Source organism: Trematomus bernacchii, unplaced genomic scaffold (genome assembly GCF_902827165.1).
Source record: "Trematomus bernacchii unplaced genomic scaffold, fTreBer1.1, whole genome shotgun sequence".
Classification (NCBI taxonomy): Eukaryota; Metazoa; Chordata; class Actinopteri; order Perciformes; family Nototheniidae; genus Trematomus; species Trematomus bernacchii.
This window is the reverse complement of record NW_022987409.1, coordinates 2580922-2599806: the sequence shown is the minus strand read 5'-3', so window position 1 is coordinate 2599806 and position 18885 is coordinate 2580922. Positions and strand designations below refer to the sequence as shown.

Sequence of the window (18885 nt, the reverse complement as noted above, 5' to 3'; positions counted from 1 at the left end):
TTTGTGCTTTCTGGTACAAGCCAAAAGCTAAACAAGTAAAGAATGCTACAACAGCGTGAAATCCAAAGGACAACAAGCTTGTTTGTGTGTGCATCAGAAGAGCCATTCCAGTCTTCCCTGTGTAAATATGCTTAGCTCCAGATGATCTTCAAGGACACGCTTGTTTGTACCTGCCGTGTCGTTCTGCTCGTCCGCCCAGCATGACACCCTGTAGCCCAGGATCAGCCCCTCTGAGATCAAAAGACCTTGGTGATTCTTATCAGATAATATTCTTGTTCGCCTTCCCTCCCCTTTGAGTCCAGCCTCCTCACACTGTTGACCTGAACCATGCACACTGTTCCTTATGGCCCTTTGGCCTTTCCTCTTCTTATCACCGTGATGGCCAGGCCATGATAAGGCAGGTCCAGCCTCGGGATAGAAGGAGGGTACTGTCCACTCTTTTTAAAACGTCACAGTTGCATAACTCGGACACTTCAGGGCAGTAAAGAGGTTATCTCAGCTCTCAGTGGTACTATGTTTTACACACTCACAAAAAAGGCAAAAGTGAGATATCTCCCACCATGCAAATTATGTTGATCATAAATGTGTTCTGACTTGTAACGGATCAATTTAAGTGTCTACACGTACAAAAGAACCACATCAGTCACATTTTATTATTGTAATTTAAATGTTGTACGTATCATTATGTTTTATGCTTTTGTGAATTTGAATCCGGTTGACATCTGATCTTATCGTTGTCATCGTCTTTGTGCAAGGAGGCTGAAACTTGCTATAACAAAGATACTTTCACTGACATGTGACAACATGCATGTGTGTCCGTTTTTGTGTGCGTTTATGAGTATGCCGGCTGAGCAGACAGACAGAGGGGACTGGTGTCCAAAGTCACGACCCTGCTCTGACCTGGATGAAGGAAATGGTCACGCTGCTCGAGACAAAGCAGGGCAAAGGAGAGTCTGAGGGGCTGGCTGGTCAGCCTCTAACAATGGGTCCGTGCTCTAAGACCGCGGGCCACACAAAAGCCAGAGAAACCCCCTCCTTCCCACTCCCACATTGCAATAGAGCCGGCATTTCACACTGGCCTGTGAACAGCCATTCAATCAAACTACTGTTTAACCTGACCTCTGGCCTACACAGAAATCAAGATGAGTCTGGCGGGATGTATTTAGGTAACTGACCTCTCTGGCTTTACTCCAACCGTCAGCTACTACACAACTCTGTCTTTACCTCAGTTAATATTGACTCCCATTTTGTGATTACTGCTCCAAATCTGATTCAGAATCTGTTTTATTGACAAGTAGGTTTTATTGACAAGTAGGTTTATACCAACGAGAAATGTGCATATCAATATATTAAGAGAAAATGGAATTAAAAATTTAAAAAAGGATAAGATAAAAGAAACAACAAAAGAACAAAGACAAAAATGTGAACAAAATGTGAACAAATACAATAAAGATGTGTTCAAAACATCTGAAATAAAAAAAAATGTATAGAAGAAAATGTAAAAAAATACTATAATATTTGTACAATATATCTTCATAAAAATTAAAGCTGTTAGAAAGAATATTACAATAAGAATGTGAAAAATACTCTAGAAATATGAATACACTATATCTGAATCAAACAAAGCTGCATAAGAGGAAAAATAACAATACAGATATAAAAATGCTATAAAATATGTACACACTGTATGTATAATGAAATAGGTGTGAAGTGAAGTCCTGTGAATAATACTTAAACGTGCGTGATCAATAGGCCACCCAATAAATAATGTGTCTAGTGATGGGTGTAAGGGGCGATAGCTCCCTGGGGAAGGAGAGACATCACCAGACCCCTTGTCTGGGTCAACTGCCCTCGAGCCGGGGCTGAGAGCAGCAGCCACATGACCCTCTCGCTTCTCAATAGACTGCTCCTCCCCTCTACCTGTACATGGCTGGGATCAAGGTGTGGGGGCTGCTGCATATCAAACAGAATGGGGCCTTTGATGTGGATGCTAACACAAACACTGTTTTGAGCAGAGTCGTAACAGCTTATTTGTTCCCTTTAGTCATTCATTGAGCTGCTTGTTGAATGTGTATGTCTTCAAAGGGTTGCAGCATGCACCAGTGGTACAGTAGCCGAGGAGGGCCTGAGAGCAGCCCCAGCCTAGTGGGTTGTGGGAAGGCCATCTGGCTTCCTGTTCCTTAGATTTGATATTGATTTATTGGCTGTACATGGGAAGATAAGGGGGCACCAGCTGCCAGAAGTTCTCCTCTGCATCCTCACAGACAATGGGCCTCCTGGTCAACCACATCCTGGGTAAATAGGTAATGCATCATTCCTTGTTCCAAGTTTCAACAAGGCAAAAGGGCAACTAGCAGAACTATATGACAAAATGCAAAATTTCAAAATTAAGTTGTTTCATTTTACTCAATGGCACACTCCAAGAAATCCACCACAAAAAACCGAACTTCATTAAAATGTAACTACACATGTTGTGATATTAATCACACGTTAAAAATGATGTATGAATCAGCACTTTACTGTCACAACACAGTTAAACTACTTAAGGCTGCATATTTGACACTCTATAGACTGTGTTTACTGGTCTCCAGGGCCGAGGCAACAGTAGTTTCAGTGTTTGTTGTAATAAAGACTGTTTCCATTAATGAGGTGCAAAATTGCATTTACTATTCCTAACAAACCCTGACAACCTTTCACAGTTTAACCCATCACAGAAACCATTAATAGAAAATTAGGCTCTTATGCAAAACAAGTCTCCCGTTCCTGTTAAGTGAGCCGGGGAGCGCTGCAGTTTGGCCTGAGCCTTGTGGGTAGAGGTGTCGGCATGGTGCCACAGTGAATTGTACTTCTGCCTGATTTTTATCACCAATACACCCCCCACTCTTAAAAAAAGACACACTCACATACAGACAGACTCTGGTGTCACCCACCCACCCCCACCCTTTCTTCCCTTTCCCCTCCCCTGCCAACACAAGCCTGTGATGTGACTGTCTCAGATAATGAGGTGAGAATTTTATTGCACCAGTCTGTGAGGATGACAGCGCCCCAGGCCTCCGTGCAGCCTCGCTGGTATCAGGCGCCCTCTGCTGACTGCCCTGAGCTCAGGCTGGGCTCACACACTGCTCCCAGTCTCCTCCAGCAATGCACTTCAAAGTGGGAGATCAAGGGGTGACTTGCGCATGACATGCAGGGAATGACAATGCCTCAGCCAGCCTACACCTACTGCTACGTGCCAGTCCCAGAGACACAAAGGCATACAGGCTGCTCCCGCACTGCTTTGCTTCATGAAGGAAGTTCTCATTCAGCAGGGGTATATACATACAGGAAGAAGGCAGTGCTCTATGTGTATTCTCTATGAATACTGAAGGGTAAAGGCAAAGTGAGGGGCAGAGGAAGGGCAGCAGAGGAGACAGAGTGGCAACAGATTCTTGGCTGGTGTCCTGTTTGATTGCTGAAGCATTAATTGATAAGATACAGCGTCACACCACTTATCTTTAAAGAAAGACTCCTCATTATCTCGTGTATCACAAACCACATATGACAGAGAGATCAAAGACTTTTCAAAGTGGGCTCTTTTATTGCTCTGAGGACCAAAAAAAATCATACTTCCACACCCATATATTGGATGTAAATGACTTCTTCTGAATATCATCCTGGCTCTAAAGATTGTATTGATTTGCTTGTAACATAATTTGAATACCTTTGAACTTAAAAAAAAAAAATAGCCTGGTTGCCTGAGTACCTAATATGAAATATTACAGTACATACTATTTTACCTTTGATCCAAAAACGTCTTACCCTTATAAGCCGTAGACATGCTTATGGGAGCAATTCAGGATATCTTGCCCAAGGACACTTTGACATGTTGACTGCAGGGGGTGGGATCGAAGCACTGAACCTATAATTGGAAGATCAGCATTAGCATGCATTCACCCCCTGAGCTATTGCCCCCTCCAAATATGTATACAGTGTGTGTGCACATCTCAGGGCAGTAATACAGTATGCAATTTTTCTAGATGGTTTCTTGACCATCACTTTTATTACCTCCACTAGATCAAACTTTGTTGTTGAGTTTTCATAAGTGAAAGCTAGTGTCCCATTCACACGCACAGACACACCCTTTTTCCACCCCCAGTAGGCAGTGAGAGGGGGAGTGAGGGAGCCCTCTTGTGATCCGTCTGTCATTTCCTCTGGTTGGCTCTGTTGTTCCAGATAGTCTTTGTGGAGGAGCCAAGTGGTCCAGACAGAAGGTGGGCTCCTGGCATGCTGCTGAGGTTGTCGGCCCGGCAGGGGAGACAGGCCAAGACCCGGAGAAAAACAAACATGGTGCTGAAACAAGACAGGGAGCACAAATCAATGCTGATGAAGTTAGACAGTAAATCAGAGCTGATCCATTAGGTTGAATAAAGAATATAAGAATTTAGCTTGCTGGTGTAGTAACACGTTGAATGTCCTTGCAGATAAAAAAAGGAGGATATTCGAAATAAAACTGAAACGATAAGTTGATTAATCTTATAGTCAATTTACAAAAAGAAATTGCAATTATTTAAAAATCCATAGATAATGTATTTTTCACGCTAAAGTGACATGAAATGCTATTAAATATGGAAATGTTTAGCCTTTCTGTTTTATATGATATTAAACTGAATATATTCAAGTTTTAAACTTATAAAAAAGACATGAAAACGTTGATATTTGTTGTATTTTATAGATCAAATGGTTAATCAATCATTCAAAAAAAGCATATAACTAGTTGCAGCGTAATTGAACATTTGGATTGATCCAAATCAAATCTCCAACTCCAAAAACCTCTCCCTTCTTTCATCTTTATCTTTATCTGAGGTACACTTAATTATTAATACATTGAAGCAATGTTATGCTTTTCTATCTAGGACTCTCAGGTCTTTGAGTTGAGCAGTTCATGTCCCAATTATATATCTCTTCATGAGTAGGAGATTCTTATTTCTCCCCCAGGTCCCATGTTGACAATCAAAATGTTGGAGAATTGCGCCACCTATAGATACAACGTTTCCCCACCAATCCTTTAAATATGTGGCTCCCAACTAGTCTTTAAGGGACCACTCAAAAGGTCAACTGAACATATGAAGTGGTTCAGTTCAACAACGTTACCGTGTCTTATTTTATGGAAGTAACTGTGACAAAACTATAAAATGACTATTTCACTGACCACAAGTTTGACTTCCTCCATTGTTATCTCTAAACTCATATTACGGATATGCTTTCGATCAGAATCAGAAACAAGTTTATTGCCAAGTTGGTTAACTCATACGAGGAATTTGTCTTGGTGTTCTTGGTGCATATACATAAATACATACAAATCAAGACAAATGTCCGCAATGTGTCTTATCTAATACCCTCACAAATTGCTGCCTAATCATAAGATTTATAAACACATTATAAGAAATAAGTCAAATGTTTTCTGAAAGAAAAATATCTCACAAACTGGAAACAGTTTTTACACAACATTGCAGTGAAACACAAATGGCCTCTATTATGTTGAAATTATATGGATTCATTTGTCAACATAATGTACTCAAGCACAGTTTCAATGTACTTGACTTGATTATATATATATATGTAAATATATATTATATATGTGACAAAGTGTTCTTTTAAATGCATTGCATATTGCCACCATACTTAAATTACTATTTATTTTGCAGATATTATATGATGCAATTTTCTTAGATGAACAATGTAATTATATGTAAAGTAGGATACCTAAAGCTAGCTCAAATTCATCCAGCTACAAAATAAAAATACAAAAAAAAGAAAGATAGAAATGCTATTTACATATTAAGACAATAGTAATAACAAATCTAATTGTATAATAGGCAACAAATATGATTTTATGAAATGAAATTGTATTACAATAAATGGTGTGTTTATTTATCCAAAGATTTGTTATTACTTTATTAGAGGATATTAGACTGCATTGTGTTTAAATAGATTTAACATCTTGTGAGTTTTTAAACCAGGTAAAGAGCGTCCCCTAGTGTCTTTGATACATAACTCCATCTCACCGGTCAAAGGGACATGTTGTTCTGTCACATTACACCACTGGTCGGGACCTTTATACAGTCTATGGTCGGGACAGGAGACGGATGCCTTCTCGGTCTCTACATTTAGATGTCTAACCTGCACAAACAACTCCTCTGCTGTCCACCGAAAAACACTGAAATCACCCCAGGAAGCAGACACTTCAGCGGGGATACAAACAGAGATGGCCTCGGTGAAAAAAGACGACAGACTGACGAGTTCCCAGAGCTTCATGTGCGTCGGTTTCGCCGGGTTTTTCAGTAAAACCTTCACGTCGCCCTTGGAAGTGGTTAAAATAAAAAGTCAGGTGGGCACTTTTCACTGTAAGAGGGGTTTCCTGCAGAGTTTCCTCTTAATCTACCAGAATGAGGGACTTCGAGGATTTTGGAAAGGAAACCTCGCCTCTTGTCTGCGGTTGATCCCCTACACCGCAGTTCACCTCACAACATACAAAAAGTAAGTAAAGTGAACTATAAATCGTTTAATCTCAACGTGTTTTTGCTTACAACATCTCTTGTGGGTGTGTTGTTTTTCTTTGTTTTGCTTTGTCTGTAGGCCTATGCTAAATTAGCTCGGTCAAGATTTAGTGGGAAAAGTGTGGCAAAAAGAAAAAGAGAACACATATTAACTACCGTAGAAGAATACGTAATCATTGGATTAATTATTAATGTTTTTACACGATAAAATAACTAATCGGGGTTCGTTTAAATAGTCTGTTTACCTCTATTCATGAAGCTAAATATATACTTCCTGTTTTACCGCACCTTCAAGTTTCAGCCAATCAGAAGGCTGTATTTGCTCATTCGATACTGAGGTGACAGGGTTTGGGTTCCCTGAAAGTTGTCTCACAGGCATGAGGTTTTCCTGGAGTCTACTCCATAATGTCAAGTTTATTTGTATTTAATTTTATTGTTGAATCCAGTAACTATTGTCTGCTGATTTTTTTTGCTTGATTCTTTTAAATTAAAAATAATGGTGAAAAGAGTGCCAGGTTACACATTCAGATGTTGTTATTTGTCAATCCAATAATAGTGGGTTGATATCCATATCATAGGTCATATCACGATTTTAATAATATTTCCATTGATTGTTTAGCCTTAACTAGAAGTCAAGTCCCAATGAGGTTGTGTTGGCCTTTTGTTTTTATGCATGGTTTATTGATTAAACAGTGCACATTACTTCATAATGAAAATGTTTTAGTTGGATGCCTAACCATGAGTACGTGTTTATAGGTTTATACATAATTAAATGATGTATGCTTGATCCTAGGGGAAATTAAATGTATTCCATTTACAAGAGTAAGTGTTGCCTGTGAGACTAACGTCAGGGTAAATAACCAACTCTTTATTCCGTCGGGTTACTACCGGACAAAACGAGCCGCAATGCCTATAGCATGTCTGGTATAAAGTCTGTAGGCTACACGTGCAGGACAGTCATAAATATTTATGTCTGTTGTGAAGCTGCCACAGTCTGTATGTTCCCTCTCATGCTTCAGGTCACGTGTGCGTTTAGACACAACCGCATCCTGACGTGGCAAACCACTGAATCATTGTCTGTACTGTACACACCTTGTTCCAGGATAAGAAAACCCTATCCTCTTAAAGACACACACACACACACACACACACACACACACACACACACACACACACACACACACACACACACACACACACACACACACACACACACACACACACACACACACACACACACACACACACACACACACACACAGAGAGAGAGCGTTACTAATTTGCCTAGGTATAGGCGACTAAACATGATCTCACAATATTCATTTCATTTCATTTCAAACCTTTATTTAACCAGATTGGTCCAATTGAGATCATAGATCTCTTTTTCAAGGGAGACCTGCAGCAAATAGGTTCCACATGAAACATAAAACAATAAAGGACATCATACATTATATTTACAGGTTACATTTACATAGTTATCGACATTTACAAGTGCCCATAGTATCAAAGAGCATTTCATTTAGCCGAGTTTTAAAAACATGCAGAGGAATGAGATTGCTCAGTTTCTATTCTTGCTGAAGATTGTTCCAAGCAAGTGGAGCTGCGCACATAAAAGCTGTCTTACCTAAGACAGTCCTTGCTCTTGGCACATCTAACAATACTACATCATGCGATCTCAGACAATAGCTGCTTGCAACTCTCTGTGTTATCAGAGAGCAGATATAATACGGGAGTTTACCCAACAAAGCTTTATAAATAAATGTGTACCAATGACTGAGCCTCCGTACAGTAAGTGATGGCAAACCTGCCTTGGCATACAGGGTACAGTGATGTGTAAGTACTTTACAATATCAGTAATTTGCCAGTCTGTTAATTAGTGAATATAATAAGCATGTATTATTTACAACAACAACCTATCATTATATATTTAAGCAATAGCTCACGACAGGCCGTGGTATATGCTCATTATATCACAGCTAAGGGGCGTGGTTCGGCCCGACGCGAATGACCCGAGAGCTATAATGATCAATATATTTGTTTTATACATACTGAAACAAGTTTTCTATTCCAATTTCTTGAGGCATCACTAAACATTTGTACATATTTTAATTTATTGTTATTGTCTCCCTTTAAATGTTGTTAAAGTGACAACAGAATATTACAGACATATTTAATTTCAAAACTTACTTGCACCCTAAAAACATTCACTTTCTAATGAATGCAATTTTCCTTCCTGTGTGTCCAGGTTGGTCCACCTTCACATGGATGAGCTGGGCTTCATCTCTCAGTGGAGAGCCATATTAGCTGGTGGACTGGCTGGTGCTGTGGCTGCGCTGACCACGTACCCTCTGGAGGTGGCAGAAACCCGGCTGATTGCTCAGAACTGCAGACAGCCCGTGTACATGGGCGTAGTTCACACCATCTCAAAGATCTACAGGAAGGAGGGGCTGCTGGCGCTCTACAGGGGCTTTTCCCTCACTTTACTGGGTGTGTTTGCAGTCATTTATTTCTGGTGGTCCAAAATATTTAATATGCACTTTATAAGGCATTCCTGTTCCTCCTGACTTCTGTAACTTACAGTACATTTCATTTGTCTACAGGTGCTATTCCCTTTTCTATCGGATGCTATGCAGTCCACATGAACTTGGACAAACTCTGGCAGGAGCCGTCTTTTCGCTTCACCCCCCTCCAGAACTTTATTAATGGATGTCTTGCAGCAGGAGTGGCTCAAACCCTTTCTTACCCTTTTGAAACTGTAAAGCGGAAGATGCAGGTAATTTGCCATCAGATCACTTCACTCTTTGCACGTAGGTTTGGTTTGATAGGGGAACTGAAACAGACCTTTAAAAAAAATAGGCTGTTTATAATATATAAGGTGTAGTACACTGGATGTGTTACCACGTTAAGTCCACAAGAGGGCAGTGGGCATATGCCAACATGAAGTTTAGCCTTTCTTGGTCACTCAAGCAAGTTTAAATTCTTGTATCAAAATAGTCTTGGCAGTTATGTTTTCTCATATTGACCTTCAGAATAATTTGACCTATGGGTATTTGTGGAGGACATTTTCCATAAGCGTTTCTGAAAACATGAAGAAACATTGGTTTGCACCGCTTTCCCTTGAAATTATGTTTGAGATGCCTCCTGCAGGTTAGGGAGGACACATGGGGAACGATGGCGCTGCAAAGGACTGAATACTACATCAGGTTTTATCCGCCTATTATTAGCCACCACAAGGTTTCAACAGCAGCTGAGAATTAGATTTTGTGGCTCGTCTGCAGTAGCTGTAGATAAGTTCTCTAAAAATAGCCAGTCACTATCAGACAGCAGGCAAAGTGAGAGTTGTGTATGTTGAGTTCAATAAACCATCACCACCATGTCGCCGCACCATCAAGAACAATGTTATATAATGATTTAACTCGTGTCTATGTCTCAGAGTTAAACATTAAAAGTGATGCAGAGATTAGATGATATGAACAGAGCTGAGGGTGTTTGCAGAAGCTTAGGGAAGCCAAGTATTGTTTAACTCGCTGGTTAGCTTAATGTTTCCCCCTCAAATTAAGCTGTTTGAACCATCTAATGGTGGCGTGTTTCCTTTGATAACCTTGAGACTACTAAAGTTACGTTTCCCCTATCACATGAGGGTCAGACCGTAGAGATGTCGGCGCCCACAAGACAGTGTGTATAGGCAGGATAGGGTTTCGTTTCTGTATTTTGTTTGAAATTGTGTTTAAAAGTTGTAAATAAAAACGGCTTGAAATGTAATATTCCCCACAAAAAATGTAGTCAATCATAGACAATTCTTAATAGAGCAGAAGTGACAACTTCATTAATTCCTTCATTGCACTTCTTATTAGCAACGCTGCTGTTATGCATGTAAATAACTTCGATTCTCGATTCTGTCTCAAGATGGCAACAGTTTCTATCAGTGTTGTCATTCACTTGACATTTTAGGTTATTACTTCACAGACACATAATGACATTTCGCTGCTGTTCATTTTCTCATTCATTCTCTTCTCAGGCGCAGAGTGTCCGTCTTCCACATTTAGGTGGAGTCGACGTCCATTTCACTGGAATGATGGACTGTTTCATACAGGTTGTTAAAAACAAGGGCGTCCTCTCACTGTGGAACGGCCTTACAGCCAACACAATAAAGGTAACCTTTCACTTACTCATATTATTTATATCGCAAACATAGTTTAATCTCTATAAATCATCTGATATCAACTCAAATGACTTCACGTGCTCCAGAGCATGTGTTACTTTATGACGGGAGAGAATTGTGACCCATGTCACACGTAAAAGGGAGAGGGATGACGGTGAGGGAGGGGCATTGAAAGCAGTGTTAAGTTTGTGTTTCATAGCATGAATATCCCAAGCAAGCTGGACAAAGTCTGTCCCTGGAACAGCATGCTCCACTCTCATATTTCAGCAGCTAATGTCACAATAGTTGGAAGCTGTTTTACAAATGTAAGGCCTTATCATGAGCCGCTTCTTTAACAAAATGTCAAGCTGAATACAAATAAGTAAAATACACATTAAGCACACTTTGGGTCATATTCAAACCACAGCATAACCCTCTTAGTTTGGATTGATGGTCAATCTAAAGGAATAATTCACCCCCAAATTCAGTTACTCACCACTTAATACATTGAATTCTTTTTTCTTGCATGTTTGAAGTAGATGGACATTTTGACAACAGCAAAACTGTTCCAAAACAATCTTATTCAAAACCCAGTGTAAATTGTCTTACACTAAGGCAGGTGTGTAACTCTTCTGTGTGAGTCAGGACAAGCGAATTCAAGAGTTTTAGTGAATAATCATGTGTTGGTGAGGTAGTGAGCAAATTACTGGTTGAATTAGAACTTGATTATACTGCACAAGTGTTGTGAGAGTTTGTAAACTGATCCTTTTATTTTTATTTATTATTTCAAGGAGACATGGGCCGAATAATGGATATAAAAATGAACATTTTGAGTGTTACATATTCCTTCAATCACATGAAATGATGGCATTACACTTTACAAATTCTTTGTCTCCCACCTCTTATCATTCCTTCAGGTTGTTCCCTACTTTGGCCTTCTTTTCACCTGCTTCGAGATGTGTAAGCAGGTTTCCCTTTACCGCAACGGGTACATCGTCTCACCCCTGAGCTACAAACTCACCCCGGGGGTCGACCAGAGCCTCGGGCCGTCCGAGCTGGAGGAGGCAAAGCGCTACTTGAAAAACAGGAACTTTGGGTCGGGGGAGTCGTCTTTATGAAAATGCTGATGAAACTTGACACGAGAGAAGATGTCTTTTAAAAACAATGGTGACAGCAGTGCTGACCACACTTGACCAGAAAAATGAAATACTATTCTTCATAGGAGGAGTTAACATGCATTTGTATTATGTCCTGTTAGAAACTGTCTACCTCTTTCATTGACATTATTGTATCTGATAGTATTATTTGATTATTTGACATCCTTTTTGTCTTTCCATGTTTTAACCAAATATTATGTGCCTTGCGCATTGACTATTTATTTTATTAAATGTACTAATTTCAGCTATTAACATCAAACAGTGCCATATGTAGTTTATAAGAATTGCAAAAATAAAAAAGGCTTGTCTACTCTTATGTGTGATAGATTCTATTTTGAATGTACAAAGAATGTAAAAAATGGTGATGCTTCTTATGTTATGAATGTTATGATCAGTCATTACAACTTGCAAACATCTATTATGATGTAAGAACTGCGCTTAAAACATTAGAACTTCACAGACACATTTGTTTTTCATATGTTTTTTAAAATCTTTGTTATATATTTATAACCTCAGTTGATTTAACCTTCAGGGAGATAAATCGACATCCTGCTGAAGCTAAATAGGTTCACAAGGACAAGTGTTTGGTTTTTTCTTCATCTTTTACATTCTCAGTAATTGACGCCACTTTGCCGTGTAGTAAAAATGCAATTTAATATTTGCTACAGTAATAATTGACAGTCTTGATACTGTCTTTTTGTTAGCAAAAGACAGAAATTGGTCTTGGGTCTGAATGTGCAAAATCTGATTTTAAGAGGGTTAATTAAAAACATTAACATGAAAGCACCGCACAATACAGAATGGAAATATTATAAATAGCAACAAGTACTCAGTGGTGGGGGTTCAAGGATAGGGATTCAAGGATAACAAACAAAAAGAAGATAATAAACAAACAGATTATAATAACATATAAATAAATAGTTTCAATGAATGTTCTTGTGTTTGGTGATAATCTTTGATGACAGGCAAGGTTTTTGGTGAGATTTCAAACAAGCTATGGTTAATATGATCGGATCAGTCACCTGATTTAATCCTGTCTTCTTCTTTTCCATACTGTGGGAAACTAAGTGACAGCCAAAGGACATTAACAGATGGGATGACCTTTACTCTGAATAGCCATTAGCCATCAGCTGATTCAAACTGATATTTGATATGACTTTGATCCAAATCTCATCCAAAACTTCAAACAACACAATACTTACGTTTAGATGTGATTAAATCAGCACATATAAACTACTTTTTAGTTACATAGTTAAACTTTTCGTTCTTTTTATGAGATCACTTGAGTGATGAGCCAGAGGGCACCAAATCTGAATCTAAGGACATCCATTAACCCCGCCCCCTTTTACTTCAGCCAGCCAATCAGACGCAAGAGTCAAAGTTTACGGTCCCTCGAGCTCAGTCTTATTAAATCCCCTCTCCTCTAGATTGGAGTCGGCCATTTCAACTCCACCAACACACACCACCGACTGATAGTAACTGATAACATCTGAAGATGAATGAGACAGCTGTTTCCTTCGCCAAGGACTTCTTGGCAGGTGGTATTGCCGCTGCTATCTCCAAAACAGCTGTAGCCCCCATCGAGAGAGTCAAGCTTCTCCTCCAGGTGAGTGTTTTCATTATTATATCATACGCATGTGATTACATGCTGCTAGAAAAACTAGTGTTTATTTGAAGCATTTGCTTGCATGAATTTCTAGTGAATTGAGGGCGAACTCAACAAGTTGTATTGACATATAAAAGATGCTGGATGGTTAAAAGTAAAAGCGGGAGTCTGAACTTTGAGAAACATAGCAGCATCGTCACAGATTGCTACAGGAACAGATGAGAATGTGTGAAGTACGTCAGACCTGTTACGTAATAAGTAAGCTGCAGTCTCTCCAAGCAAAAAAAAAAAAGTGTTATTAAAGCCATCCCCATAGGGCTTCAGAAGTGCTCATCTTTCATGATAAGTTTTAAGTTTGGCTTGACAACAAACAGCCAAGGTCGCAGGAAGGTCTGCGCCATGCCCCCCCATTGCTACACTTGGCCCTGGATCAGCAGCAGCACCAGGAGGGGCTGTGGATAGTTGAATGGGTGCCATCAGAGTTGTACAAGGGAGTCATGAATAGAGGATTTAAATAGGTTACCAGGTTATTCTAGGTGAATGCTCATTCTGACAGATCTAGTATAGATATAACACAATATGTAAATCATAATGAAATAAGTTTCTAAACTACCACAATTTGAATATAAAAAAGACACTATGCATTAAGAAAACTTTGCAAAGTATTTGCAGCTTTTAAAAAAAAAACACGAAATAAAAAAGTGAAGGAAAATATAAATAAGTCTCCTTTTTTATTATAGCTAATGCACTGCCGTATTTCTGCTTTAATTACAGGTTCAACATGCCAGCAAACAGATTACGGTGGACATGCAGTACAAGGGCATCATCGACTGCGTGGTCCGTATCCCCAAAGAACAGGGCTTCCTGGCGTACTGGAGAGGGAATCTGGCCAACGTCATCAGATACTTCCCCACTCAGGCCCTCAACTTTGCTTTCAAGGACAAGTACAAGAAAGTTTTCCTCGACGGCGTGGACAAGCGCAAACAGTTCTGGAGATACTTTGCAGGTAACCTGGCGTCTGGTGGCGCCGCCGGAGCCACGTCACTCTGCTTCGTCTACCCGCTCGACTTCGCCAGAACACGTCTGGGTGCCGACGTCGGTACATCATCTGGAAAGGGTCGCGAGTTCAAAGGCCTGGCCGACTGCTTGGTGAAGATCACCAAGTCTGATGGCATCAAGGGTCTGTACCAGGGCTTCAGTGTGTCAGTGCAGGGCATCATCATCTACAGAGCGGCTTACTTTGGCGTCTACGACACGGCAAAGGGTGAGTTTTAATTATCAGGCATTGCACAGCTTGAAACATCTTGTCTCTGTGGACTTCCTTGCTTCTTAGGTTTTACTTGACCTTCCTGATTATTGTTTCTCCTACAGGCATGCTTCCAGACTCCAAGAACACTTCAATTCTTGTCAGCTGGATGATTGCTCAGTCTGTGACTGCGGTCGCTGGTCTTGTGTCTTATCCCTTCGACACTGTCCGTCGTCGTATGATGATGCAGTCTGGACGCAAAGGAGGTAGAAAGCACAACATATACACAAACAGCTTTCTGCTTTTGCTGCTGTGTTACTAGAACAAATGTGTGTCTTCTTCTGTCTCCCCCTCAGCCGACATCATGTACTCTGGTACCATGGACTGCTGGAGGAAGATCGCCCGTGACGAGGGCGGCAAGGCCTTCTTCAAGGGAGCCTTGTCTAACGTGCTCAGAGGCATGGGTGGCGCCTTCGTGCTTGTCTTGTATGACGAGCTTAAGAAAGTCATCTAAGTTGTTTTTGTATGTCCACTGTTCATTTTGTGAAGTTTAACTGTAACATATCTTGTACATTTGGAAAAATGTAAATTACATCCTATATTCATAGGGACCAGCTAGTATTACCTACTAGTTGTACTGGGGGAATCTGTTATGCTCTCTTCTCTTGGCCCTTTCCCTGAACACAGGAAATCTTGCCGTAAAATAGAGGAATAAACGCAACCTACTAAGTGAATTTTCTGCCTGGTTTTGTAATTTCATGTCATGTATAAAGTTATACCATTACAGACAGAGTGACTGAGAGTCCTGGCAGCTCACATCCTCAGCCGTGTTGCTTCAGAATAACATTTGGCAGCCTCCTGTATGAAATGTAATTTTAGAGACACGAGGTCGTAGTTGTAGTTCGGAGCGGGCCAAAATCAGCTGAGAAAGTTGACCTGACAGTCTATCAACCAAGGCATGCCTGCAGAAAAGTGATAGTAAAGAAGTCCGGAGTCTTACCAGTTTTGTTCAGATATATTAACAGTTAAGGAGGTGGCTTCCTGCAGAAAAGAAACCAGGATTACCTGTTGGGGGGTGGATTAATCCGACCTTCTAAATATACTTTCAAGTCTCTTCGGACTACAACTGGTGGGACTGAGGACTTAACCTTGACCATTCACCAGTACGACACACCTGCTCCAGTTATTTATAATCGTCTGATCTATAGATCTTTATTCAATTAATATGCACACAAATTAAATAATAGCTGCATTAAAGCTAAACAAATCAATGGACAACTAGATGTTTTTGAGGCTTGTGTAAGTGTTGCGCGTCATAAATGAAATTCCTGCTGATACATGATCATGCCAGATTTGAAGAAGCGTACACAGGACGTGCTTTTGGCTCTCTAACCAGGGTGTGTCATTTTGTAAAAGCAGATTGCAGTCTCTGTCCTCGTGCTGCCTGTCTAAATATGGGACCTATAGTGTCAAAACAACTCTAAACACTAAGCACATTTTCTCTACTTGACATCTGAAGTATACAGAAGATTATGAAGGCCAGAAGGAAAATAAATATATATATATATTTTCTCCAAATTCAAATAAAATTATAGTTTTCCTCCTCTCATTTCCCCCTTAGGCCTGGCCCTAATACCCTACTGTAGAACTGTCTACAGCAACATAAAGCTAAACTATTGAGACTCTGACACATTGATATTTCACTAATATACTTACTTTGAATAATCAACTGCATGCTGAGTATGAGGTCACCGCCAGGCCACTTGGCAGCTTTGATCAGTCTTCAGACATTTTCATTGACCAATTAAAGAACTGCTACCCCCAGAGAATATTATCTATCCATTTCAAGATAAAAAAATAACAAGATGTTTAAATTATGAAGATGTTTATACTACTAGTCTGACATTCTTATTACCAATGTCTTGGAGAAATGGCTGAGATCCTATTGAAAATGTGACTGCAGAAATGGAGTCTATGAAAATACGTTATATAATAGAACAAATTATTAGTCAAGCTTAGAGCAATTATTCCCTCTTAGAATTTATTAAAAGATAAATTACCTCATGTATTTTTCTTTGTCACTCATCTCTTATGGATCACCTGAAAAACCAAAAATCATTAGCAAAGGAGATTAAAACATTATGATAAAACAAATAAATGTTTCTTATTGATTTACAAAGCATAAAAGGACATATAATATGGGAGAGTATGCAGAAAATTGGTTAACTCGACAGAGAAAGACAGAAAAATGTCATTAATTGAGATTGTGCTTAAAGCACACATTGTAGTGTGCAGACACAATTGCACACTGAACCCAGACTGATCCTGAATGGGGGCCAGCCTCATTTTAGCAACACTATCAGATTACATGGTTTACTCAGCTGGACGTTGTCTAATCTCCTTTCAGTGATTCAGAAAGTCTTGGACGAAAGTGCCAACCCAGGGAAATCAGTTTTAATACTGCTTTTGACCCCTACATCCATAAAAGTCCCTCTCAGCAGGTAGCACAGTTAATCCTTCATTAGGCAAGCCTCTTTCTACGGCTGCTCCATTACAACTTTTTTAAGGATTAGTGAATGTGAAACCACTAACTGTCTGTGGCTTTAGTCACGCTGTGCGTCCTGGAGTTCAAGGCGGGGTGAGGAGTCAGACAACTGTCGTACACACATTTTCAGTGTGTATTTATTTTGCTAGGCTGCAATGAAAATGCGCTTGAATTCATTAATATTTCTTAGTATTTTAAAGGCATCAACACTTTGATATAAGTTCTGTTTATGCACCGTTTTCAGCCTTTGTAAAATCTTCCTTCAGACTTCCTTATTATTAAGATACATAAGTCTGCATCTCAGCCTTTGTAGATGACAGCAGACTAAACCAGAAAGTGGGAGTGTAAGTAAGTGTTGTAAATGCTGCTCCTCTTCTGCTGCAAGTATTTCCCTCAACATAAGTGCTCCAATATAGCAAAAACTGTCCAAACACTTGCTGCTACTCCTTTGTGTTTGAAGTTAAGATGCTCTGGCCCAGTTGTGGATGAAGTATCCTTTACTGAAGTAAAAATACTTCACTGCATTCGAAAATGTACACAAATGTACTCAAATTGTATCAAAATGAAAGGTACTCATTAGTTGGCTGTATGGCCCCTGTCATTATAATGCTACCATATCATACTATATCTTCTGATTATTATTTCTATTCAAATTACAATTAATTTAATATTACGTACTGTATGTAAAAATACAACAGTACACAGGGAAATGTACTAGTATGTACTTTTAATAACGCATTCATGTGTACGTGAATCAAACAATGCAACATATTTTGTAAGCTCATCGTTTGTTTTACATTTTAAATCTTATTGTTAAGTGTCAAAATAATGTAGTGTAGAAAAATCCAAAAGTAAAATATTTTCCCCTGAATGATTGGGAAGTATTATTCAACTTAAAAACAAGTATCTCAAATATCTTACTTTGCTATCTGAGTTTATGTATTTCTATGAACATTTCCCCACTGTGTGTGTGTGTGTGTGTGTGTGTGTGTGTGTGTGTGTGTGTGTGTGTGTGTGTGTGTGTGTGTGTGTGTGTGTGTGTGTGTGAGTGTGTGTGTGTGTGTTTGTGTGTGTGTGTGTGTGTGTGTGTATGAAGGTCTGCAGATCACTGGAGCGTCAGCCCTTCAAAACAAAAGCACAGTGTGAGCTGTGTAACCTCACTGATCTCCACTAATCAGGAAAAACCCTCAGTTAGATCATTGATCTCTTCAGTTTATAGGCATAATGATTTCTGATTGTCCCGCATAATGTGATGCCCTTTAGTTTCAACAGAGAGTGTGCTGATTATATCATAGCTTTATCAGTACGAAGTCATTCTGCCAATAGTTGTATTTATGATGTTAAGAGCATCACATTGGAATCACATTAAGCATCACATGACATGCCTCTTAGGTCTGTCTTTAGTTTGGAGATTATCTTTTTACCTCATGCATGAATATTGTGATATTTTCAGTAATGGTTAACAATTTCTAAATGTTATTTACTGCCTTTCTTAATATTTGTAATTAACATCCTCATTAACAGACATTTTTTGACAGTCTGCAATTGGCCATGCTTCGTTGTGTAATTTACACTCAAAAGTATCTTATTTGTTGTGATTTAGTTTAATAGAGTTAGATGTATGTTATTCAGATCAAACCCTTTCATTGTATGG

General features: G+C 39.5%; 2 protein-coding genes across 2 annotated transcripts; both read left to right on the top strand.

Moving 5' to 3' along the window:
* Positions 1–6244: 6244 nt before the first annotated feature.
* Positions 6245–12146, top strand: slc25a43 (solute carrier family 25 member 43). The gene is made up of 5 exons (XM_034138717.1): positions 6245–6516; positions 8782–9023; positions 9137–9309; positions 10555–10689; positions 11595–12146. The coding sequence occupies exons 1-5, from the start codon at positions 6245–6247 to the stop codon at positions 11793–11795; spliced, it is 1023 nt and encodes a 340-aa protein (XP_033994608.1). The 3' UTR covers positions 11796–12146.
* A 1057-nt stretch (positions 12147–13203) lies between these two features.
* Positions 13204–15420, top strand: slc25a5 (solute carrier family 25 member 5). The gene is made up of 4 exons (XM_034138826.1): positions 13204–13440; positions 14215–14704; positions 14812–14952; positions 15043–15420. Exons 1-4 carry the CDS (start codon positions 13330–13332, stop codon positions 15198–15200), a joined length of 900 nt encoding a protein of 299 aa, XP_033994717.1. The 5' UTR covers positions 13204–13329; the 3' UTR covers positions 15201–15420.
* Positions 15421–18885: the final 3465 nt, after the last annotated feature.

Bases quoted from the DNA above. Each gene is read 5' to 3' on its own strand.
- slc25a5 (XM_034138826.1), top strand. From the start codon at position 13,330: ATGAATGAGACAGCTGTTTCCTTCGCCAAGGACTTCTTGGCAGGTGGT. The intron at 13,441-14,214 runs GTGAGTGTTTTC...CTTTAATTACAG, and splicing joins GAGTCAAGCTTCTCCTCCAG to GTTCAACATGCCAGCAAACA. The intron at 14,705-14,811 runs GTGAGTTTTAAT...TTTCTCCTACAG, and splicing joins CGTCTACGACACGGCAAAGG to GCATGCTTCCAGACTCCAAG.
- slc25a43 (XM_034138717.1), top strand. From the start codon at position 6,245: ATGGCCTCGGTGAAAAAAGACGACAGACTGACGAGTTCCCAGAGCTTC. The intron at 6,517-8,781 runs GTAAGTAAAGTG...CTGTGTGTCCAG, and splicing joins CACCTCACAACATACAAAAA to GTTGGTCCACCTTCACATGG. The intron at 9,310-10,554 runs GTAATTTGCCAT...TTCTCTTCTCAG, and splicing joins CTGTAAAGCGGAAGATGCAG to GCGCAGAGTGTCCGTCTTCC.